We start from the raw sequence: 26,413 nt of genomic DNA on the forward strand, positions 1-26,413 counted from the left end.
GGTGAAGAGAAGGCCTGTCTTATAACTTGCATGATTTTAGAATTTACAGCAATCTGGAATTCATTAAGCACTTTCCCAAGCCTGTTTCTACTGCGCTGCTGTATTTGCATAAGATAGGAAGGTCAGGCCTCCAGCAGAAATCTCTGCTACTGTACAGAATCACAGAATACTTGAGATTGGAAGACACCTCTGGTTCCCTTTTGCGTCCTTGAATTCTAGTCAGTCTGAGTATCCCTTCCAAACTGCCTGCTCAAAGCAGGGTTATTCCTCCCCAGGTGAAGGACCCTGCACTTCCCTTTCTTGAACTTCATGAGGTTTCCCTCTGCCCTTCACTCCAGCCTGTCGAGGTCCCTCTCAATGATAGCACAGCCCTCTAATGTATCAGTCACTCCTCCCAGTTTTGTACGATCAGCCAACTTGCTGAAGATGCACTCTGTCCCTTCATTCTGGTCACTGATGAAGAAGTTGAACAGGACTGGACATGATACAGACCCCTGGGGGACACCACTAGTGACTGGCCTCCAGATGGACTTCATCTCACTGATCACAACCCTGTGAGCTTGCAATCACCCAGTTTTCAGTCCACCTCACTGTTGACTTTTCTAGCCTGTACTTCATCAGTTTGTTTATGAGGATCTTATGGGAGAGAGTTGTCAAAAGTCTTACTGAAGTCAGCATACACAACATACACTGCTCTCCCCTTGTCCATGCCAAATATCATCATAGAAAGCTATCAGGTTGGTCAGATGCAATTTCTCTTCATAAATCCACGCTGACTACTCTCAGGCCCCTTCTTGTCCTTAACATGTTTGGAAATGACCTCCATAACAATTTGCTCCATCACCTTCTCAGGGATCAAGGCAAGCCTGACTAGCCAGATCCTTCCTCTTCTCCTTCTTTAAAATGGAAGTCACATTTGCTTTCTTCCAGTCCTCAGGAATCTCTCTGGATTGCAGTGACTTACAAAGATAAGAGTGGCCTCACAATGACATCAACCAGCTCCTTCAGCACTCCTGGGTGCATCCCATCAGGAACTGTGAACTTATGTCCAATTTGTTAAAACTATCACTCCTTCTTATTTAACTGTTTGTTTTGTAGAATAACAGAATTGGAAAACTCAAAACTCAGTGCTTTTCTTACAACTAAAACAGGAAGCCATTCCTATGTGTTTCTCCATTTGTTAACCATGTGCTACATTCCTTTACCCTCACTGCATTTTTGTCATGAAATTTAACAGCATCCAAGCATTCAATTCATTTTAAGTTACAGTATGTACATTGTTATGTCAGCAATTATGTTTTAAATAGATGAGTTACTGCCAACATCTTCTGCAATTGAGACCACAAGCTAAAGCTTAACATACAGTTACCTGAATTCTCCTGGTAGAGTATCTTCCATGAAGTCCAGCTATTTGTTAAATTTATAAAAACATACGCATGACATAATATACATGGATTTTTCCTTTGAGTTGTAACATTATAATGGCAAAGCCTGAATCAACATTATAAAAACTACATAACTAAACAGCCATCTGTTCTGAGGAAAAGTCCTCAAGAATAAATGAACCATGCCATGAACTAAATCAATGCTGTATTTTCTAAATATTTCAGTAATAAAAAATAYATTTATATCAACCATCCCCATAGAACTTCCAGGTAATTAAAGTTGGCTGCAAGTACAAAATGAAATGTGTTGTAGAGTTTGTCCTCTATATAAATTTGGTAATAATACATTATTTTCTCCAGTTAACATCAGACTACTTTGAAAAAACAAAAACAAAAACAAAACACACTTTTGGGGGGGAGGGATGGGAGGAGGGCCTAGGGCAAAAAGCAAAGCTATTTCAAAGTATTGCATTAAAAACAAATTGCTTTAAATCACTGTCAGTAACACTATTGTACATATTTTACACAAGTTCAGTAATACAGTATGTTTCCAAATAGTATTCTTGGGGGAAAAAAATTAAAGTGCAATTATTGGTAGAATCTCTTTTCCAAGGCAAGGCAAAGGGGAAAGCAAATGACAATAATTCTAAAACAAAGGCTTTTGGCCTGCAAACACTTAAGCAAGTATGCAACTTCACGCATGTGCCTTGAAGGGATTTACGCTATGTTCAAAAACTTGTAATTTCAGGGCCTAAGATGTTCTTTTAAATTAAAGGAAACCTGATGTTTCAAAACAAACTTACTACGTGAATGAAGACATACAAGTTTTCAGTAGGTTAATAAACCTCTCAGTAATTTGTTTTTGACAAACGGGGGGGGGGGGGGGGAATATGCAAGACTACTATATTAGCCTTTTCCAGCTCTCCTTGTGGTGGTGAGGAGGGGAGGAGACTTTTCAAAAATCACCTACAGGTGTTAAAAGTACAATTCCTATCCAACTCCAAATGCTAGCCCCAACAGCACATAACCTGGGTAAAGGCAATTCAGCCTTCCTTTTTACCGAAGTTTATGTATCAGAGAGATTAGCTGCATACACAGCATGAGCAGCTTGCTTACCAATGTTATGTTCAAGTCAGTGTTGTTTTCACACACAAGATGTTAAGAGGCTTGATCTTTTCCAAGACAGATGAGATTAAAAAAAAAAAAAAAGAAAAGAAAAAAAGAAAAAGATTTATAGTGGTGAAAAAATAAGTTAAGATAAAAAGGTCTGACATTATAGCACCTATTTCAAACATTAAAAAAACTGGTAATCTGCTTAAGTCATAACTACATAAAATGACAAGTGGCAGCAACTAAATAATCTTGTCCAAATACTTTTTTTAAATTAAGATGCAGGAAGGTCTTCTCATGACATTTACCTAAAATCTGCTTAAGAAAAGTGAATTTGCATCATTTGATTTTGCTGTGGAAAGATTTTCCCCCCTTTGTCCTAAGAACAGATTATCTTTTTGTTTATGGCAGAAGCAGGTATTGTTTTTAAAACAGGCAATGATGTGGATCAGTTGGATCAAATCAGGAAATTCTCCATTTTATTTTTTCATTCATTGTCTTTTACAATCTCTTCCTCTCCAAGGCTTCAGATTTGTGAAGTTCCACACAATTTTCTCTTGCCATGACAAACTAGAACATTATAGGAGAACTAGATTCACAAGCATGGCAGCAACTGTAGACAGCTACAGTAGTTTCTGCTTCTCCCAGGAGAGTTAATACTGAAATGGGTCTATAGGCATCTAAGTCAAAGAATAGCCACCAGTCTTGAAGCAGTTAATTGAATCACAGTTAACTAAGGACAAGAGGGTCCAACAGATATATCAAGAAGCCAGACAAGTCTGCCATCACCACTGCCTCTTTAATTAGAGATTTCAAAGCAGTATTCTAAAAAAGTGTGACCATCAGAAGACTTTGTTTATACATGGAAAACCAGGGATAGTGCAAGGCACTATCTAGTCCAAAATTATGAAGCTGGCCACTACCATTAATAAAGTCTCCCAATAAGTAGTTCAACACCCTGGCCATAAGCATATATCACAGGGGAGGTAGGAAAAATATATATTTAAGATGCAGAGTAAAATGAAATGGGAGAACCACACTGAAATTCAGGTAACCGCATCCCTGGTGAGGAAAACTGGCAAATTAGTTTCACAGGTTGCATTTCACACGAGTTGTATTTGATCAGTGCTGCCTTGTATATTCTTCATTTGCTCGTGCATGTACTGTTTCCTTAAATTTACTGTGTTTATCTCTTCAACTTTGTTATGCTCAGTGCTAACCCATTATCTTTCATTATCTAGCCTATGCCAGCTACCTTCACTTTGAGCACAGCAAGAGCAAGGAAATAACAAAACCCAGTAACGGCTGTTTTGCCTAGCACCAACAAGAAAAAATACTAAACCCTAAAACCTCACTCGCACTACTCTATTGATGAGTCTCTGCCCATCTCCTTCCTACATACACTACCACTGACATTCAGCTCTTGACAAATGCACACAGCATACCTTTTCTCCACAGGAGGAAGACAAAAAAAAAAATAGCAGGCCCAAGTATTTATGATACATACTTTCTTAAAAATACCAATCACTCTCCTCAGCTGACTTAAGCAAATTCTAAAACGCAGCAAATGTCTGCAAATATCATTTAAAATTCAAAAACTAAACCGATCAACCTAGGCTGTCCATGCTTTGGGTAATCAAGAGCCTCTCTACTGTTCTTTGCTCTCTGATTCGATTCTAAGGCCATAAATTTTCAGGTTTACCTGTTCAAGTGCTTGATAAGGGGGCTCAGTGATAATGACACTGCACATCTTCCATTTTGGAACAGTCTGATGAATTTGTTTCCAACACTATGCTATGCTGAAAAGGAGTAACTACAATTCCACTACAGAATGGCAGATGCTTTTTTTTTTTTTTTTTTTTAAGTTTTTTTAAGTTTTTTTAATAAAATGCCTTATGGACATGAAGGAAACCTAAAACTTCAAATAATCTCTCTCAGGATACACCAACATAGATTGCAGTGCGGTAACTTTCAGTTCAACTGCTTGTGGTAACTCTGAGTTCAACTGTTTTCTGAATAAACATCACTTTAAGTAGGCCTTTGGAAAAATGGACAAATAATTCCTGCATTGAGCCCCACCCACATCACTATGAATGTGAGATAAAAATTTGAGCATCCTGACTTTTTTTAATCACTTAAAAAATAAAAATAAACAAACTTCACCCATTTTCAGAGCAGCAATTTAAGAAGCTTTCTCCTCCTTCACCTTCCTTAAATAAAATACCTCTGCATTCCATATTTGCGCATTAACCCTGCCTAATGTCACCAGAACTTCCCATGGCTCAATTCTACCCGGACATCACGCATCATGTTTTGAACACTGATAGGGAAAAAGTAGAAGGAGAAGGCAGCAGATTATCTTACCTGTTAAAATACTTATAGAAGATAGCAACCAACCTTACTAAACAGAAAACAGACCCAACACTTGTGTCTACCCCCAGCAACAGAAAGGGAATCAAGATTTTTTTTGTTTCTATTGATGCAACAAAACAGCCATTGTGTCATCTAGAAGACCACAAGCAAGGGCCACCTTTCTTTTCTTTCTTCCCTCTCTCTCTCTTTTTTTTTTTTTTTTAAGATTCATTTATATGAGCATTAGGTCATGTATCCTAATTCATGTAGAAGTGTGGGAGAGGCCTCTGGACTGACAGATGTAGATACGTATATAGTAACCATTTGCTGCTCTGCAGCTTGGCTAGAGTATTTAGTTTTCACCAACCAACTGCCAAGAGGCTTTACATTTGTAGAAAGCAACAGTGTTTGCAGTATTCCAGCCCAAGGGCTACCATTGCCAACAGCCTGAAGCACAGACAATTCATAACAATGCTGCTCATCTTGTGTAAGACCTATTAGATRTGTCCAACACCGCATGGCAAGTGCTGGAAACAGCACTGGAAGCAGTGTACTTTTACATTCTGCAGATTTAGGAAAACTGAATCTCTTTTACTCTCTTAGAGCTGGAAGGTACTCTTCAAGTAAAACAAAGCAAGCAGAACAGCCTGAGGAACCTACTACGTTTTTGAAAGATTTGACAGTAAATAAGAACCTCAGTTTCAGATTTCCACCAAACATAGGCTTGGTATTGTATAAGTATTTTTTATCTTTGCACACATTAAGAAGGGATAAATTAGCAATAAAAATATTCAGTATTAGAAATAAAAAGGTTATGTTGTTTTTTAAATCAGGATTGCTTCCAAATTAAAAACTTTTGCAAGAAGTTTTTGATGTTTTTGCAGGAACTTCTGTTGGTTCAGCTTCAGACTGAATCAATTCCTCTGTAGAGAGCACTAAAGAAGTAGTTTTTGTATTTTACTGTCAAAAGCATAAGAAGCAACAGTCAGTGTTAGCCTCTTATTGCTAGCCTCTTAGCTCTCCTTGGAGACCAACATTTAAAGAAAGAGCTTGAACAGTTCCCATCTAGTTAAAGCTCTGACAAACAAAACCAAAAGTGATGTCACATGTTAATTACATGTCCATCTTCAACCCAAATATGGTTAAACACTGAAGTTATTAGTCCATGAAGAGAATGAAGCATTTTTGGAAAATACATTTTTTATTTCCATACAATGAAAAGTAACACATTATGTCTGCTAATCATTATTTTCTTTAAGTGACAAGCAAAGTATTCCATTAGCTTTTCTTATTACAGATCTACAGAGTATTTAGTAAGTAGATAATCTTTTGTCACATACAGGGCAAACTTTTCCCCAAGCTCTGCAGTTCTTTTGGATGTTATAATTGATACTGCAGGGTTCTATGCCTCTCAAATACACTGCAAAATCTGCAGCACTTACAAATATGTGATATTCAGTGTGAGTAAGTACAGTTCTACAGGGAGTTAAAGATTCTTGTGCAAAGGCAGAAGTTCCAGAGTCAGGACCGCTACACATCATCATCAATGTCAATACAATACTTAAGTATTCAAGAACTCTTTCTAAGGATATATTTTTACATAATACCTCATCGCATCTGACTGCAAACTGCCACTGACAAAGAAAGTCCTGCTTTTCCTTCCATTCTCAGCTATGCATTCTCACCTCTCCCATTTGCACTGGATGATTGTAGAGCATGCAGAGCTGAGTCAGTTCAGCCCATGGATCCAACAAACAATGAATCTTTTAAAAGTTCAGGGTGAGTGATAGTAGGAAAGGCTTGGAAGTTGGTTTTATGTTGAATCAAGGTGCTGGTCGAGCTCACTCTGCTGTCCCATGAAAAACTGTGGAAGCATGCAGACAGGAGGAGAGGTCAGCCATTCATTTTGGCAGCAGGTCGCAAACAGATATAGTGAGGCATACTACAAAACTGTACTCTAGTAAGTTTATTGTTTGTATGAATCCACTAATTGCATTTATCAGGGCTCTGAGAGTATAAATAGTTATTTAACAACTGGGAGAGCAGACTTTGGGAAAGAGGAAGAGAAGGCCAAAGTATTTAAATGAGGTGCAGAGCAACTCTGGAAGAGTTTACCTTCACCCTTACAAAACCACAGCAAGAGTAGCCATATGGGAACTTGTTAGATAAGCTCACAAGCTCCAGATCAACATTCTGCTGCTAGAGATCTTGTTTTATAGATTTTTAAAAGGAATCATGTTCCTTTTTGCTATAAACTTTACACAGGAAATAATGACATAGTAGCAGCATGTTAAAAAGAGTGGTATAAACAAGACTTCTTTTAAGGATCCATTAGCATTTAAAGCTTCTCAGGCACTCTTAAAGCTCAGAATAAGAACGAATGCAGTTCAGATTCTTCTCTAAGAACTACACTGCATGTGCAACTTCAGGATAACGCATATTAGCAAATGGTAGATAAACTCCTCTGGGTGCCTAAACTAATGCACAGAGACCAAGATAAGCAGAAATGCAAGATCATTGCTGCTCAAGATGACTACAGAAAGGAAAATTCAAAGGCACTCCACCTACTGCGTGCTGTGTAGAGCTCCTTGGCCACTCTACGCAGTGAGGGAAGAGAGGCATCCTGTGACTTCAGGAGTCCACACAAGAACACAGAGCAGTAGATCTGCAGCAGTCGCACCTCCTTTTCCCCTACAATCTTGCTAGTTCAATCAGAAATCCCCATGAATCAGTTAACTACAAGATCTTTTAATTAAGCTCTATTTCAGGACACAACCCACATAAGATCTCTAACATTTACTAATAATTATTATTGTTGAAAGGCAAAAGGCTATAGTCATGCTCTTGTAATAGAAAACTGGACAGTCCCCCTTCACATTTCAGGTGAATGTGGTATGCCAGAATTTTAAAAGCTTCACTGGATACATCCAAAATCTCCACTCTTTCAACACTCATAGCTAAAAGACTTGTTAACAATTTAGAACATGAGTAGGACAAGAAATAAAAACAATTTAGCCCATACAATGCTCAGAAACACAATCAACAGCATTGCAAGTGGCACATAAATTGCATGATGTGAGGAAAACTGTTAACCCTCTGAAGACACAATTTTAATGGTAATCGTATTCCAGTTAGAGCTACATCATACATTTTTTAACTATTCACATCTCACTGCATAGAAGTTACTAACCATTTGGCCTGCATCTTGGTCTAACTGTATGGTTTCCACTCTTGRCAAAGCTTTTCAAAGAGAAAAGGAGCTGAGTATTCAATGCCATAGAAAGTTTGAAGGCCCCAAACTCATCAGCTACCTTTGAATAATCCCAGCCCAAAGAGATCATTAACCTAGTGACAAACCCAAGAATCCATTCTCAAGCACTGCTTTAGAAGACAAGATGTTTACCTAGCAAGCCAAATTACAGATTTCAAGCAAGACAGCTCAAATCAAAAGGGAAAATTCAAGTGAACAACATCATAGACTGAGAAGCAGCAGCTATGTCTACCAGCTTGAAACAAGACTTAGTTATTGAAAACTGACAACCTAAAAGCTTAACTATAAATCTTAGTGTTTCTTCTATTTTTAATATATGAATGTGAAAGCTGGAAATCCACTAACAGCATAACCAGATGCCTAAAAGCTATTGAAAGCAAATGGCTTTAAAATAATAGATGCAAGAATGAATAATATATTCATATAATGAATTTAAGACAAATGCCAAAGCTTATTAAAATGTTCAATAGTTTCCAGTCTCTAGAAGATACCAAAAGACAGAAATAGTTGAGATATTAACAAAGAATAGACTGTGTATTGGCAGGAGTGTCATTAGCTGGAAGAACAGACCAAGTCTTGAGATAGACTCACTCCTTCACAAAGTAAGGGCCAATGGGAGCCTTTAGAGATTTTCACAGAGCAGGCCAGTATAAGAGGTGCCAAACCTTGCTCCTGTCTTAAGTGAAGTCCCATAGCATACAAAAGTTTCAGACTTACAACAACAACCTCTATCAGCTTGTTAGCAAGATATGAACACGCCAACAGACATCAGCACTTCCGAGAATCAGAAAGAGACCAGGAACAAAGATGTCAGATGTACCTAATCTATAAAAATAGCTTGAATGCTAACAGGAGCACTTAGATTAGAAAGGAAGAGTCTTAGAACTGAATTCAGTTCTGGATTCTGCTGTGCTCAGTGTGGTGTTCTGGACTACTCATTTTTACGTGCCTCAAATTTTCATTTGTAAATTAGAGCAGTGCTTCCCTTCACCATCTTGAACATGCTCTGTTTTATTTAAGGAGCAGAGACTTACCAGCTAAAAACCAGCTACCTCAACAGTCCTCACTGTGAGCAATACTAATGTCCCGATGCTCCTGTAACGACAAGTACTTCATTTGGATGAGTTAGCAAAAACTTTTTTTTACCTTTCCCAATGACTTACATCCCACCTCTTTTTAGATATGCAAGGAGACATGGTCACAGATTTTCCTTCCTCGTGTTTATGTCACTGTCACTTCACACCTCTTTAAACACTGCTTTTAACTGAGTAAAGAAGGTCCTCCAGCACTTGTCATTTACTGCAAGCAACTGACCAGTATCCCAGAAAACACTTTTCCCCCAGGACACTTCCAGCACTACAGTAACTGCACAAACATATTTTTAGGTTCACAATACTCAGCACAGACACCTGAAAAGCAAGGCAAATGCAAGCAAGTTACTATCACCAGATGCTTACCAAAGTCCCAGAAGGTAGCAGAACACCCAAAAACTCCTTTCTGGGAGATCTACTGCTTTTTAAACACTGGTTTCTCAAATAATGTCACCAACATCTTTTCACAATGGCTTCTCTGAGCAACTAAGTACCCTATTAGAATTTCAAAAGTGCGTGCTTAACTGTTCAGTCATGAATGGCACCTGAAAAATGATTTGGAGCAAGACTCTCAGAAAATGGAAAGCATATCACGCACGCATACACCAGAAAAACGCACCATATTAGTTCAAAACTTTCCAGAATTGAGGCCCATTTGGACTACTCATTCATAGACACTTAAACAGCAGTATGTTATTTACCCTTCTGCCTTCTCAGTAATCAAGTCCTTTATAACCCATACATTTCAGACTATGTGATCTTTTACTAAATGAACAGACAAATGTGTAATTTCACAGTACAAGTACAGTATTAAATATCCTTAAAGCAGACAGGGCCATTGTTAACTTTGCTTCAATAAAAAGCTTCCCAAACCCTGCTTCCTTTTTGTTCCTTTGAGAAAATGGTGAAGCAATTTGCATTTACAGCTTAGTTCCTGTTTCCAAAATACGCCTTTAACTTTTTTTTTTTTTTTTATGGTGGATATAAATGGCACCAAATTGTCAAATCACAGCTATTTTCTGTGCTACCTATACAAATAGGTCTGATTCCTGGCAAGCCATAAAACAATTACTGCTGAATTCCTGTAGTGCTTTGATATCTCAGCTTGCCTGCAGGGCTTCAAAGCCATCTTGGGGCAATGCTAAAAAACTAACTTCCAAAAGACATAGAGGGAAAGATAAAACATTCCAATTCCTGCTATTTCAAACAGAAATACACCAAAAATCTTAACACTGGGATGATACTATTTGAAGGGCAAGTAATTTGGATTCTCTTCTGTTCAGGGTAGAAGTCAGCACACTACATTATTTCCATTAGCCTTGTGTCACCTTAGTGATTTAAAAAACACTAGCTGGCCTTTATAGATAAAGCTCTCTACTTCACTAGTGCAGCATCCCTTGTTCCAATTTAGTAGGACTGAACTGTAATTCAACTGCTGGAATACCTAAATACCAGAGTTGATTATTCCTTTTATCAGACTTTTTATCTCAATTCAATACCTTTAGAACAAACATGGGAAACAGACAAAATACAGCAACAATTTAAATCAACACTACCTCACAGAAGGCAGAGAAACATACAACATAAAAAAAAATATCAGGAAAAAAGCACATTCCATCTGCCTCTGACTTCCCAATAATTTTTGCAAGTTTGGAAGAACATTCTCCTGTCTAGGCAGTCCTCTCTCTGCCATTGTTGGGTACAAGGCAAAGAAAGAGGTGGGAAATAGTCAGCAATAGCAAAGAGAAATGGTGAAACAGGCTAAGTGTGCAGAGGAAACAAAGACATTAATTTTCTTACTTTTTTTTTTGTTATGGATATTGTCATTGTTACTCAAAACAGAGCACAAACACATTGAATATCACAGGTACCTAAGGATTTATATAGTTATATTTTGACTTTGTGTCATTATCTATCCAGACTTCAGGTGGTCTTCCCCTTACATAAAGGGGGGGAGTTGCTCCCTGCAGTACTATCACAATATATACGCAACACCTCAGAGACAAAGACAGGGGGCCAACACTTTAATTTCTTTAAATAACACTAACAGTGCTTTTGCCTCTTAAATGACCTGGAATTTGCGAGTTAAAACTGACAAAATTGAAGAATGAGCACTATACTTCTTTGCAGGACAGACATCTGCATGTCAGTCAAGGAAAACATTATCAGAGTAATGTAACTCTCGGTGGTTGAAAGTTTTCCACAAAATTCAAAACCTCTTTAAACTCTTACCCTATTTTGAATGCCTGTATGTTTTTGGTGGAAGACTATGAAGAATTTTGCTTAGTTGCTGCTCTCCTTCCACACCACAATTTCTAGTAATTCCTAGTGTGAGCAGGCACACACACAGACATATGAACACAGAGTACTAAATCAGAACACGGGCTCTCAATTCTAGAGTTACAATTTTTGTAAATCAGATACATGCCCACATGCCATGTTTTTCTCTACACAGAATGAATTCATAGTACTGCATGCTGCATAAAATTAACATCATCCTAATTAAGTCCATATTTTGTTTTTAATCCTTCTTTTTAAAAATAGGTACAAACCTAGTGATCTCCAGAGAGGCAAGAGTGGTTTAAGAGGGTCTCAGTGAATACCAGAAAAGGAAGACTAACCTTTTATTCATGCTTTTTATCCCTCCCTCCCCCCCCCACCCATTCTTTTGTGGCACTTCTGAAGAAAAACATGTCTCAGGATTAGTTTGAATTTTGGATATTTTTTCTGAAATCTACTATTCTGAACTTTTGGTTTGGGCAGGGAAAGGAGTTGCAAAAAAAATGTTAATCACATAGCTGGCCATGGATAGAAAGCCTTTTTTACTCACTATGTCCTTAACTTGCAGCAAGCCTTTGGGCTCCCACACTAGCTTTGTGAAACCAATTTATTAGAGAAATTGTTTAGAGACCAGTTATTTGAGACTAATACAAAGTACAACAGGCTCCATAAAATGTTTGAAAGAAAACAACCCACTGGGGAGAGCAGGAGGAAGGAGGGACAAGTAAGTCTTATCTCCAGAGTCTGATTGCATTTCAGTTTTAACCGTTGTTAATTTGCTTCAGTGTTTTTTATACAAAGATGCAGATGCTATTCTTCTTTTATTGAATAATATTATTTTCAAATAAAGAATGTGCCAGAAATTTTCAGCAGAGTCAGAGTTTAGATTAAATGACTGAAGCCTCGAGGCAAACACACTGATCTAATCACTGCATTAGATTCCAAAATCACTTATTGTTCAAGCCAAAAAAAACAGGCTGTTGTTATGCTTCTAGAACTACAGTGTATATGCCCATATTTGCAGACCACTAAAATAACATGGTAGATATAAAGGTAAATCTTAGTATCTACATATTAAATGTGTCATTAAAAATGGATACCACAAAACAAAGGTTAGTTTAGACTTTAATCAAGAATTACTGTTTTATCTTGACTTCAGGACAGACTGTGAGGAAGAACCTAAACTCAAAGCTTAAAAATATCCAAATGTCTAGACACCCAAACTGGTAGCTTCCCAATTTAAGCTTTTCATAAAAACAAAAAAGGAATCCAAACCTTTCAAGTTTTGAAAAATATAAAGAATTTTGACCGTTACACTGGAAATGTTGATCTACAAGTAGATTATTAGTATTACAGTCCCTGTAAATCTGAAGTTCAGCCATTAGCACACAAATATCCCCACAGACTAGGAGTAATAGACTAGTAAAACTAAACTTCTTCTGTTACAAAATCAGCAAAATCTGCAACAGCTATTTAACTTTGCCTTTAACTATGATATCAAAAATTCAAGGAAGTAACCTAATGCAGATCTGCTCCATAGAAACCAGATTGTTCCTATTTAGTTTTCAGCCTATGGAAATGATAATGAAAACAAAATCATGCCATAGTTTATTTGACAACCTATTTTTTGTAAAATATTAACTTTTATTCTCACATACACTTGCTGGAGACATGTTTGTTCAGAAAGAATTTTGTAGATGAAAATTAAACTTCCCAGTGTGGGACAACTTGACATTTAACAAAAAATGCTGAAGTAAATACCAAAATAATTGATGACTACCTTTTTAAGAACAACCTTTGATTAAGTGCAATGTCCAACAGATATTTTCAAGTTTCTAAAGCAGAGGTATTTAAACACAGCAGGTGCAACACAGCACCTCAGCCTAAACTGTTGGACAGCTACAGAATCTGTGCTAAACGCCATTCCATTCCTGTTCTTCTGTATTTCAAATACATCTCCTATCCTGCCTTCCTTAGTAATATAATTTATAAGCCTCATGTGAAACAGTCAATATTTGTTAAAAAAAAAAAAATGGTGGTGGGGATGTGTGTGCAGTAGGTTTCTACAGTTCACCCTCACATTAACATTGTCTGGTCACTGCTCCTGTCTGAGCTACAGAACCGCTGTAACTGGATTCACACACAACACCTGTTAACAAGAACCTGCTTGTGTGGGTCCAATTTGATGAACACAGATCACTGCAGCTTCCCTGGAGTTACCCTGGACTTGCACTGGTGCACTGAAGTAGGACATACTTCACTGCTTGGGTAAAGGAGAGTCATTTTCAGTGTTATCTTCTATCGCATTAATGATAGACAATGCAGCTCATGCTTACAGTGCTTCCACCTGCCCAACCATGCACAGCAGTAGGACTGTACAGCAGTACTGTGCAGAAGCAGACTGATTTTGTTATACTGTTGCTGGGCTACTTTATTTGATTTAGTTTCAATGACTGGTCTTAGTGTATTTACATAAGACTATCAAAGGCACCCAAAGCACTTGGATGGAGTCCCTGTATTAAAAATTATATATCTAGAGAAGCACTACGGGGAGGACTAGCACTAAAGAACAATAAAAGTCAATATCCTTATAACAAAGGATGTTGGCTAAGCTAATACAAAGGTTGGTTGTAATACTGTTGCCTCCCCACATTTACACAGAGGGAAAAGAAGAGGCCAAGGCCCAAAGGATAGAGAATATATCTAGGTGTTCTAGTTGCCTTTTTAATCAACAAAGGGAGTGCACTGGTCCTCACACTAAGACCAAGCTCTTAAATAACTTTTTGGGTTTTTTGTAGACTGAGAAGTCAAACTTTCTAAAGTATCCTTTACTCCTCAAAGAAGGATACAGAATTGTTTTACTATACTGCTGCCTCTATTAACCCAACTGCAGTGAGTTATGGAGTACAGTACACATAATGGTAAAATGCTTTTCATTGAGAAGACACTGTAGCAACATTATGCAGAAGTGGGATGAAATTTAGCTCAACTGAAAGCAGCAAAGAAAGTCTCATCAAATTTGCAGAAGTTACAGTTTTTGTTCTAGAATATTTGCTATGTACAAATGGGATCCTTTAAATATTCCACAGAGTCATAGAAACAATGTACTTGCTTCTTCACCTAAGGTCAGCCAGACGTTGTAACTTAAGTGCCAAAAAACTGTAAAATCTTAACCGTACAGGAACTGTATCACAGAGGAAAACAGACCTTTGTGGCTAAGAGAGGAATAAGTTTAACAGTAGCAGCATCAAAACAGATACAGAACCTTCACAGATTACAGGAAAATTCACTAGATCAGTATTTTCTGCCTCCTGTGTAGCATACAGGCAAAGAAATTTCCTTTAAGGTTGTATTTTGACTAGAAATATTTTTAAATGAAAGAGAAAGCAACTACTACAGTTACAAAAGACCCAATATTTTTGCTCAAAAGGTATGTATGCATTTACCAGATACTACTGAAATTACCATATGCTGTTTTCATTCCTTACCATCATTCATTATTTTGAGATGACTGAAACTTACCTGAAATTTAATACTTTTAAATGATGTAAATGAAAAGACAGTTCACTGTACTAGTACAATTGTACGTCCACCCTCTAGGCAGCAACTAAGTTTAGTGAACAGCTTGCATAAACGTTAGACTTGTTCAGTTTTCAGACACATGAAAATCCGCCAATACCTTTCCTCACCATTTCCTCAAAACTCAAATAGAGATCTCATAAATGGATATTCACTGCCAATTACTTCTCTCTTACTTTACCAACTAGTTCTTAAAGAACATGTTGCTAAAAAATCCTTCATGTGCTCCTGCCTGTGGCCCCACACACGACCGGGGGCTCTGGAGTCAGCGAGTTCTCAGGCTGTGTTCAGCGAAACAAAGTCCCCAGACACAGCGACAGTACAGCAGCGGCAAACACACACACCATGCGCAGATCCCCAGACCTCATCAATTCCTCCAATTTCTAAGTGGCCTTCTAATAGCAGACATCAACTGGTTATTGCGTAAAAAAGACCGGGTTTTAGATTTGACTCAAAAGAACAAAATTGTGCTTATTATTTTCCACTTATCTCTCAAGTGGAAGTTTACATTCTCACACAAGCAAAATATTGTAACACCAGCTTGAAAATAATACAAGAGCATGCCATTCTTTTAAAAGCGAAAGCTGTTTAACTGTATGTGTTTAGATAGATGTAAAGAAACACTGTAATATTTCTAGTGATGTAATTTTCATTTAAATCTTTTTATAGAAACATAGCCTTGAGGGTAATTTCTACTCCATTAATATGATCCTACACACCCCACTAACATGACTCTACACATTCTAATATGCATTACACAGTTCCATATTTCCTTGCACTAATATTAAATCATTTTCAGTGACTAAATGTGTCAAGAAATGTGACGTGTGTACAGATCAGACAAGCAAGAAATCAACCCATCAGGCAGTACTCTAGTTATATAAGTTGCCTTTGAATATTATGCAAGACCTGTGCCTCTTCATGGTTACAGAGCACAAAGATTTCAAACCCAATCCATCTCTCCCACTATTCAGTAAACTGTGTTACCGGTGCTGTGATGACCTTGAACTAAATAATCTGCAATGGTTTTATCAAATGCTTCAGCAAAATATTTACTTGAAATCATATAGTGTAAGAAAAAACATGCAAAGATCTTTTTTTGTTAATTATTGGACCCAGTACTGAATCTCAAGAGGAATCCAAATGCCATTTACCTATTTAGAATACTTATTACTCAAAATTTCTCAAGAGAGCTTTTGCCATTCTCCACCACAAAGGCTGCTCTGAGTAATAACAACATTTCTGGACTGGCACTATTTCCCACATGCTTGATGGAAAATTCCCTGTTTACCAACTTCCAGCCCACAATATCAAGTATTTCTGTCTCTACTGAATCTCAGGATTATTCCTTTCTAGATCATTTGTCCCTCAGAGTTAGCATAGAAAAGATAAAATAATGTCTCCTTGCAAGTATATAAAGCAAGCCCTTGATTTCCCTTACAAGCCTACAAACACAGAACGCCTTGTCTTTCAACCCTTGCTTCACAGAGCTATGCTATGTTCTAATGACTTCCATCCAAACAAAAGCAAAATGATTAAGTTTCTCATTGATTTGGATGGGGTGTTTTTGTAGCTTTATAATAGCAAGCACAAATAGTAAATTTAGACTTACTACGAACTGTTCAGTATCCTAACAATAATCAGCAAAATGAAGCTACTTCACATTTCTTGTTTAGTTCTTTATTTTTTATGTATAATAATGCTGGTTTTGCTCTGATCTCTGTCATCATAACAATTTGAAAGCAGAACATATATCTTCATATTTACCCTTATGAGCAATACACCATTTAAAATATATATACATATCCTACAGTACACACATATACTTGTTTGTATAAAGTTATCAACAAAATACTGAAGCCATAAAAAGGCAACTCATAAGCATCAACAGCCAATAATAGGCCTTAACTATATTTGAAAGAAAATTACACTCGATCAATCATTTACACGATATTATAGCAGTTAAGACATTTAGGGCCAAACCATGCCATAGATTTTAAAACAGAGCTCTTCTAGCCCTACCAGATCCCTCTAGGGAATTAAAAGAAACAAATCTGAACTCCTCAGAGTCAGTGTGAGATTTCTGCTCAAGATCAATGACATGATACAGCCCTTGGCTGGCAAGTAATAGGAACAATTAAGTGCTAATACTCTACATGAGAACACCATAACAAGTCTACATATGCTAAATTCTCTGATGAGTATACTCAGCTCTGCCTGAGAATCTTGTTCTCCAACATTATTATTTAAAAAAAATGGCACCTCTGAAAGAAAGATTAATAAGTTTTTAACAAGTTACTGAACAACAGGTTCTACCAAGTAGTCTACAGTTCTTGTGAAATTAGTTTTCTATTTTGTGACGTTAGTATTTTACACTGCCTACCACTTAAAATGCTTCATTTTAAAATAAATTACCACACAGGGATTTAAGTAAGCATATAAACATTTTAAATATCAGTTTCTTCTTCCTCTTTATGTACTAGGTAGAACAGCAAAAAGCCAATGAAAATACAAAAAAAAGTTTTTGATTAGAAGCCAAATGTTTTGTGACAAAATAAGAAAGCATAATTTACAGGCAAATGTATAAAGTGTTAGAATTTGATTTTTTTTGTTTTCATATACATCTATCAACTGCTACCAGAGAAGGAAGATACAGAATGAGCACACATGAGCTAAACTCCCTGTCGTTTTTAAAGTGTGACCACTGTAAGCATCTTACCAAAAAAAAAAAAAAAAAAAAAAAAAAAAAGAATGTTGCAAGACTGCAGCAGCCTACAGACTTATTTCTGGATTTAAACTTTATTTATAAATCTGTGCTTTCCCCACCTATCTCAAGCATCACCAACAGTCTTCATCAGGCTAAAACCATCAAGTTGTCAGTCTCTTCCATAGATTCCACCAGAACAAAAGACAGAACAACTTCTCTAACGTCTCTTTCAAAAACCTGAATAAAGATCATACTGCACATCATTGTTACAGGAACAGTCTCCACACCCCAAACAGTACCCCAAGAAGTAACACTAACAAAATTTCTGGGATTTTATTGCTTACTAACACAGAGAGGAAAGTTCAACGGACATTATTGTATTCGAAGTGCAGATTATCTAGCCTATAGTATTGAATATATTTAAAGATTTCTTACGTACCTATTACTTTTCTAAGGATAAAAACTGCACAAAAGTAAACAAAGTAACAATAAACAGCAAACAAACAGCCCACTTGTTTTCATTTCCTCAAACGCTAACAAATTTAACTAATGATTTTACAGTTTTGAAATATCTTCCCCTCGTCTTACAAAAGAAGTGATAACGCTGATCTCTCATGCAAGAATCTGGTTTTCTGTATCTCTTTGAAGTTAGTATTGTTCTACGGCTATCCAGTATCACGTGTATGATAATCCTGTAACTACATTTCATTTCCTGCCAGTTAAAGTCTGGAAGAATTACGAAGTATCGATATTGTACCTTTAGAAAGACTTGACCACAACTTCTTAAACTAGAAATAGTGCAATAACAATGAAACGATATTCAAAGCTAACCTGACCTGAAATGCATGCTATATGTATTTTCTAATAACCTAGGATCATCTTTCAAGAGTTATGAAATGAGAATCTGAATCAATCAGCAGTTCTTACAGAGATCAGCATTTTTCCTTGCACAAATATGCTACAACCTTTATGAAAATCAAGTTTCAATTAGAGGTCCCACAAAAGAGAATGAAAATTAAAGACACTGAACAAGGAAACCACACAATAAAAAAGTCTTAAAGGGTAAGTCTGTGATACTGTAGGATGTAACAGTTTTGTTATTTGCATGTCTTGTTATTCAGAGGTACTGCCAGACTGTATAGTCACTAAATATCTTAAGTCAATGTAAGAACACATTGTCACTCTTCGGTCTGACGCACAGACTTAATTTCAGTTGAATGCAATGCAAGTTTTCTCAGAAAGCCAATCTCTTTGACAAGCTTTACCAAATACAAGCATTACATTCTAAACGAGCATTATTCAACCGATGGAAATGGATCATCAGATCTGTATACTCACAAGCCAGATAAGTATTGCCCAATCCAGGAATCAAGTCCTTATTACACTGCATACTTCTAAGTAAAGCATAGGCACTGACAATGAACTTGATCACGTTTAGAGGCATATCAAAGAAGTGAAATTCATTCTTAGAAACAGGTTTTCCTATATGGGTAACACCTCACGGTAAAAGCTACTACTATTTTACTAATGATACTTAATATTTAAGTATTGATGAAACTTAAGTGCACTTCTATATATTCAGCCTCTTCTTATCCTCTTTGAAAAGTAAACTATGAAACGTCCTTGTAAATTACATTGGGCTGAATTAGAGACCACACTTGAAAACACACCTGTACTTGCAAATAAATTCAGCTTCTGATTAAAGCAGCAGCAATATTTAGCCTCGAGAGTTTTCTGTTGGACGAACTTTATTTTTCACTGGACATGAGAACAAGTTGCATCTGGCTGCAGCTGAGATCCACTGATAAGCAAACACATGGCCAATAACATAACTGTTCTGAAACTAAACCAGCAACAACTGCCCTGAAGGTGCGTTATCAAATCTGGGATTCCTGAACATCATAACTAGAAGACTGATGTGAAAAGATTTCCACATACCCAACATGCATGGTGTGTTAGGCTTAAGTAAAATATAAAAGGAGAAAAAACAGAGCTGCAATTAAAGTAAATTCTTAAAAGTGTAGCTAAACATCTTACTCAAATATCCAGCAGAAAGTCGATTGCCAGTTTGTTCATCTTGATCATCTGCCTGTTCTAGGTAATACAAAGAGAAAACACAAGTCATACAAGAAATAAGGATCTGTTTACAGGCCCCTATCCTGATCCCACCCAATTTACTAAAATTAATGGGGAGTAAAGTCTCTCATTGACTTCAAGAGCAGGAGAAGACTAATATCTATTTGCATATAATATTTAAAATTGCGAAAAGAATGCCAAATTAGGAGCAGTGAAAAAGATTATATTGTCTGGAAATTTTCTCTAAAAATGTACAATTAGATAACATGCAAGCTACCAAAAGCAGCAGGTTCTGCATCGTGGTCATATTAATATAATGGGGCTATGAAAAGAGGGAGAGATTAAGGATCTTCTTCCCCCGTCTTTTCCACAAATATGCTTCATAACATAGTGAAATCCATTGAAAAGCAAGTTAAAAAAAAATCAGAAAGTATCAAGGGGAAAACTGGTCTGTTTTTCATAAACAAAGCTCATTCTAAGACACACACACACCCTTTTTTTGCCAGTGTATTTTTAATGAATGCTTTACGCRAACATTTTTAAGTTCAAAACATAGGTCATTAGAGACTGTTTTGAAACCTAGTATTAGATGAGCTTTCACAAGAGGATTAAGCTGTTAATGTGAAAAAAAAAAGTTCAAATCTAAATATTCCTTTTAAGCAACAGACTCAAACATCTCCATGAAGGATCCGGTCTACATCTTGAAATTGTACCAATCTGTCCATCACAAGTTTAGAGACTGAGGCAGTCAACTCAGTTAAATTCATTTATGAGGAACCCAAATGCATAGCAGCAGAACTTGACCAGCATTTTTCATTTCCAGCTAATGTACAGGAAACAAAACAGACATGAGATTTTTTCTATTAAAAGCAAATTGCCCCTTTTAAAATTCCACTTGACAACTATACTACTGTACACTCAGGGTGGAAGAGCCAAATTACAGAATCACAGAATCGCTGAGGTTGGAAGGGACCTCTGGAGATCATCTAGTCCAACCGCCCTGCTCAAGCAGGGTCACCTAGAGCACATTGCACAGCATTGCATCCAGGCGCGTTTTGAATATCTCCAGAGAAGGAGACTCCACAACCTCTCTGGGCAACCTGTTCCAGTGCTCTGTCACCCTCACAGTGAAAAAGCTTTTCCTCATGTTCAGATGGAAGTGTCTGTGTTTCAGTTTGTGCCCGTTGCCTCGCGTCCTGTCTCTGGGCACCACTGAAAAGAGTCTGGCTCCATCCTCTCGACACCCTCCCTTCAGATACTTGTACACGTTGATAAGATCTCCTCTCAGCCTTCTCTTCTCCAGGCTAAACAGGCCAAGCTCTCTCAGCCTGTCCTCATAAGAGAGATGCTCCAGGCCCCTAATCATCTTTGTGGCCCTTCGCTGCACTTGCTCCAGCAGTGCCACATCCCTCTTGTACTGGGGAGCCCAGAACTGGACGCAGTACTCCAGATGTGGCCTCACCAGGGCTGAGKAGAGGGGGAGAATCACCTCCCTCGACCTGCTGGCAACACTCTTCCTGATGCACCCCAGGATACCATTGGCCTTCTTGGCCACAAGGGCACATTGCTGCCTCATGCTTAACTTGGTGTCCACCAGCACTCCCAGGTCCTTCTCGGCAGAGCTGCTTTCCAGCAGCTCAGCCCCCAACCTGTACTGGTGCATGGAGTTATTCCTCCCCAGGTGCAGGACCCTGCACTTGCCTTTGTTGAACTTCATGAGGTTCCTCTCTGCCCACCTCTCCAGCCTGTCCAGGTCTCTCTGAATGGCAGCACAGCCCTCTGGGGTATCAGCCACTCCTCCCAGTTTGGTATCGTCAGCAAACTTGCTGAGGGTGCACTCTGTCCCTTCATCCAGGTCATTGATGAAGAAGTTGAACAAGACTGGAGCCAGTACTGACCCCTGGGGACACCGCTAGCTACAGGCCTCCAACTAGACTCTGCGCCACTGATCACAACCCTCTGAGCTCTGCCATTCAGCCAGTTCTCAATCCACCTCACTGTCCACTCATCTAACCCACACTTCCTGAGCTTCCCTATGAGGATGTTATGGGAGACAGTGTCGATTTCATTGTCATTTCTACAAATTGGGTCTCACTGGTACAGCACATGTCACCACATATCATGACTTGTTAGAACTGAAGTCAGCTCACATGTTTGTGCAGGCTCGCACAGCAGCCAGCTCCACAAGGAAGAACACACACCAAATCGAGTCTTTCACGCCATCCTTCTAGTTCCAAAAGATTCTTATCTTGCCATGGCCCAAAACACCAGGAGCTTTGAGGCAAAGTTCTCTTTAAAGATAGTCAGTGATAACGAGGACTGCAAATTTTAATGTTTCTTCTTTTTTATTAGACACCCAGAAAATGATGGATCCAGAATGGATTTCATAACTTTTCTAATGAGGATTGTTCAGAAAATTTGCCTAGTTGAATTGTGAAAACGAAACTGGAAAAGCCATGGTATGAGTACAGAAAAAAAATGGGTTTATTAAAAAGAAGTCATTGGCACCTTTTACCTTAAGTCTATTACCATAAAAGTCTATTAGTTAAGTCTATTTCCACATTAGTCTAGTTTTAGTCTAGTATTAGTTAAGTCTAGCTAAGTCTATTTCAAAATATTATGATCCACTGAAGTCTCATTCTACACTAACAGATAATCTTAAACAGAAACAATCAATATTGGAAAAGTAAGTTTTCCAGAAGACCTTAAAAGTTTGGTCTACCCTATAGCAGGCTATCATGAAACACTACTCCCACCACTTTGTCATATCACAGTAAAACTTTCTGAATTACAAGGTGTAGTAAACATTGTTCCCCTCAACACCATGGAGCAAAGCCAACATCTTCCACTTTTTAAGTTACAACATTCCAGTGTCCAAACCCTCATTTTCATATTGAGTAAATCATCAGTATTAAAAAAAAAAAAAATAGTCCACCCCTTTTTCAGAAGAAAAATTTTGAGTTTGTCAAAACACACCATTATTTTAACAGAATCTGAACCACTGAAGCCACACTAGTACCAACGTTTTTTTGACCTGCATTTTTTGTATTGACTCATAAAAAGGTATCAGTAGTTTCCTTACTGAGCTGTTATACTGTAAGGCAAACAGTAAGTTAGACCACAGTAGCAGGGTACCAACATTCATTAGATAGGAAGGGGAAGAAAATATTTCTAAATTGGATAGCATCCTAATACACAATGACATATAATATTATCAGACAAGAGCAATAGGTCCTCTTTCGAAAGCAGACCGCTGGTTATGCAGTATAACCTGGTGACAACACTTTTTCCACAGACATGCTTCAGAATACTGCAGTTCTACACTCAGCACTACTTTCTTCCCATAAAAGGAGAATGGTAAGCAATGTATGCTTTGAAAGAAATCTGGAAACTCTTCATGTCTTCTATTAGCCAATTTACTCAGCAACATGAAACAGATGAGACCTGGGAACTAACAGTAATACTTATTTGTGATTACATGATATGCAAAGTAATACAATGATGATTTTAAAGAGCTTCTGTCATGCAACCTCTACTTCAAAACAAAGTCTGGGCATGAATCTACTTTATTTAATCAGAGAAGTAGTCCTATAGCCCCCCCAGTGGAACTAAGCATGGAAGTCAGACAGCAGGGGCAGGCCATTACACGGGAGGAAGCACAGGGAACCAGTCACTGAGAATGAATGCGAGCTCCGCTGCGTAACGATAAACTGAAGGACTCGGTCATAAGGCAAACAACAGAAGAAATAAAAGCACTGTCAAGCCGAAGTTTTTAAGGTGAGACATGATGAAAGATGTAGGAGATTATTTCATTAGGTTGCTGTAGCTTCTATACGCTCTGCTGTTCCCTGTTAGTCACCACCACCTTCCCATTTTATTTACATACACAAACCAAGCTACTCTGTACTCTGAAAACAGAGACCTGTTCCTAGTGAGATTTCCACYTTAAAACTGATGGAATTTCAGGATATAGGACCCCCTGTCTGCTGTGTAACATCTATCAGCAGAACAAATACATGGACACACCTTTGTTTGCGAATTCGCCAACCTCCAGTGTTTCTAACATCTCTAGTACAGCCACTGTGCCAGAAGAGATAAGCAAAGCCAGAGTTGTAGCCAGCATACTGACAAGTTCACCCAGCTGTTCTCATAAGCATGGAAAGCAACTACACTGAAAAACAGCTTTAGAAAAAAAATTATTTACCTTCCTCCTCCACCTTGAACGTTTGGAATGACTGTATCCATAATAAGAAGTGAGCTAGTAGCAGAAATACATTATGAGCTAAAAAAAACCTATGCTATCCTATTCATTTATTATTCTCAAATTTATCCAAGAGCTCTTCAAATAGACTTAACGAATTACAACCTTTTCTAGTAGCTGCAAGCATACATTTTAGAGCAGCCATTTACAATGAGAACCTGGAGAGATGCAAAGATCACTTACCAGAACACTTAGTGTTATTGAGGCTAGTCATTATAGTGATACTTTGCTTTGACTAACATTGTATACCCACTTCTACCTGTGAAAACCCAGGTTTGACAACTTTGAGTATCTCCAACTGGTAAGTTATCTTAGCTTAGCATAATAAAGTATATAACAACTTCAGAGACAGTGACAGTGAACAGCGAATTATAACCAAGCACATTATTCCCATTAAATGCAATACTTAAGATACTGCTGTGCAGGCCATCTGAGGTCAAATCAAACTACCAGCACTGATTTACAGAGCTAAGAAAATCTAAAACATTTTTTGCAAAAATTTTAACCATCTAATCTCAAGTTAGAAAGATAAACAAAACACTCTCGTGCACAGGCTGCACATCACCATCATAAACTCTTTAAACACTTTTAAACAGAAGAAGACATGCTAGATGTCCAAACACAAAACATYCCCAGAAGCACAATACTCAGCTTCTCCGTTGTGATTTCAGAGGCCTGAAAGCATGAGGTTCCTTTTGCATCTATTTTCCACTCATTGCAGTAGTTTTAGGAAGTTAAGCAACCCCCCCGAAGTGAGCGGAATGCTTGTCACAGGGGTGTAGGGCTAAATGCTCCCACTGATGGGGGCATGTTCTCCCACAGTCTGAGTCACCCGTAATTACAATAGGACAAGTCCCCTCTCCAGCTATATAAACTGGCATTTTTTCACAGCAGTTGTCACATCATGAAAAAGACCCATACAAATAAAACCCCCAAATAAACATTTTAAAACAATGGCTTAAATGACTGCATACCTAAACTCAGCAGCTGGACACACAAAGCAAAACACTCCCAGGAGCAAACCACACATCCTTCACTTGTAAAAGTCCTAAAATATGTTCCTATTAACAAGCTCAACACACACCTAGCAACCATCCCCAAGTCTGGGCTGCAGAGTCACGTTCCCTGAGGCTGGAGAAGGAAAAATAACAATAATAATAAGGCATGGGGAATAAAAGCAGCRAGTGTCACAAACACTCACTACGCAAACAGAACTTCAAAACATTAAATGCACTTTCTACCATTGATTTCAACGCATCATTCCATTCATTGCACATGAACAACGCAATCTCACCTATTTAGAGTACTCAGACCTCTTCTCCCAAGTTTCTTTGCCAAATCATTTAGATTGACTCAAAGTCATGTTTTTCCTATACAAGAAATAGAAGAAAGTAGGAAAGACAGGAAGAATCCACAGCGCAATCTGGGCAATTAAATTCTTCAGAAATATTGCAGTATTACATACAAGCCATAGAGAACTACTTGTGCAATATGTAGCTTTTTACAGATTTAAAAATTTATTCAGCTGTATGATGATAAAAGGGGAATGGATAGCTTACAGGCTAGAAAAGCCTCAACAGCTGAAATATTATTGCAATTCTCATAGTCCATTGGTTCAGACAGGCAAAATATTCTTGAAGAAACACAGTAATTGATGTAAAATACTTCACAGCTTGGTATTTTCAAACTGAGAAACATTAAATTCAAGTATGCATGTTTATCTTACGACAGGAAAGCCTTTCTATTTCAACACTGAAAATTTTCATCTGTCTTTTACTTCTTCGGTGTTCAATTTTTCCCACATAGCTATAAGCAGAATGGACTTATTATGATGTTCTCCTAAGGAACTGCAGGAGTTCCAGATGCCAATAAAGATTACAGATCAAATGAGAGACAGCTACTAACCATTGTGTCTACTTAGATAAATAAACCTGCTCTCAAACAAAGCACCTTATTTTATTTGTCTGCTAATCCAACTAAAACAACCGGGACGCCGAGGGGGTCAGGAATCGGATCTGAAAACAAAAGGCTTCTTAAATCTCCCCCTCTCCAGCTAAGGCGCACACATCCCCACCACCACCACCGCCGCACACCGCTTCCGAGAGAGTCCCCGCGCGTTTAGGAAACGGTGAGCTGGGAACGAAACAGAAAGCCAGGTGCCGGGGGGAGTCAAGGCATAAGCGCCGAAATCCACGGGAAAAAAGGAAGAGCAACAACCACGGCAGAGCCGCATCTCCAGGCGCCGCCGTCCCGCCCGCGCGGGGCCGCATGTGCGCGCCGGGCCGGGACACGCGGCGCTCC

At 38.0% G+C, this 26,413-nt stretch overlaps 1 protein-coding gene across 12 annotated transcripts in view; it reads right to left on the reverse strand.

Annotated features, from left to right (window-relative positions):
• The window catches only part of MLLT3 (MLLT3, super elongation complex subunit), a 155,138-nt gene extending 129,654 nt beyond the window's left edge, over positions 1-25,484 (reverse strand). For 7 of the 12 annotated variants that reach the window (XR_003254806.1, XM_026073490.1, XM_026073487.1 and 4 more), the window contains exons 1-2: positions 25,407-25,484; positions 19,813-19,869 (exon numbers count right to left, since the gene is read on the reverse strand). Coding sequence is in view for 7 of the 12 variants with exons in the window: in XM_026073490.1 (XP_025929275.1) it covers position 19,813 (1 nt within the window). In the remaining 5 variants the exon portion in view is untranslated. Of the gene's footprint in view, positions 1-2,501; positions 2,558-19,812; positions 19,870-25,196; positions 25,238-25,406 lie in introns of those variants that run through there. The other 5 variants (XM_026073492.1, XM_026073496.1, XM_026073495.1 and 2 more) reach the window with 5 other exon arrangements.
• Between the last annotated feature and the right edge of the window lie 929 nt (positions 25,485-26,413).

This window comes from Apteryx rowi, unplaced genomic scaffold (genome assembly GCF_003343035.1).
Source record: "Apteryx rowi isolate R43461 unplaced genomic scaffold, aptRow1 scaffold_37, whole genome shotgun sequence".
Classification (NCBI taxonomy): Eukaryota; Metazoa; Chordata; class Aves; order Apterygiformes; family Apterygidae; genus Apteryx; species Apteryx rowi.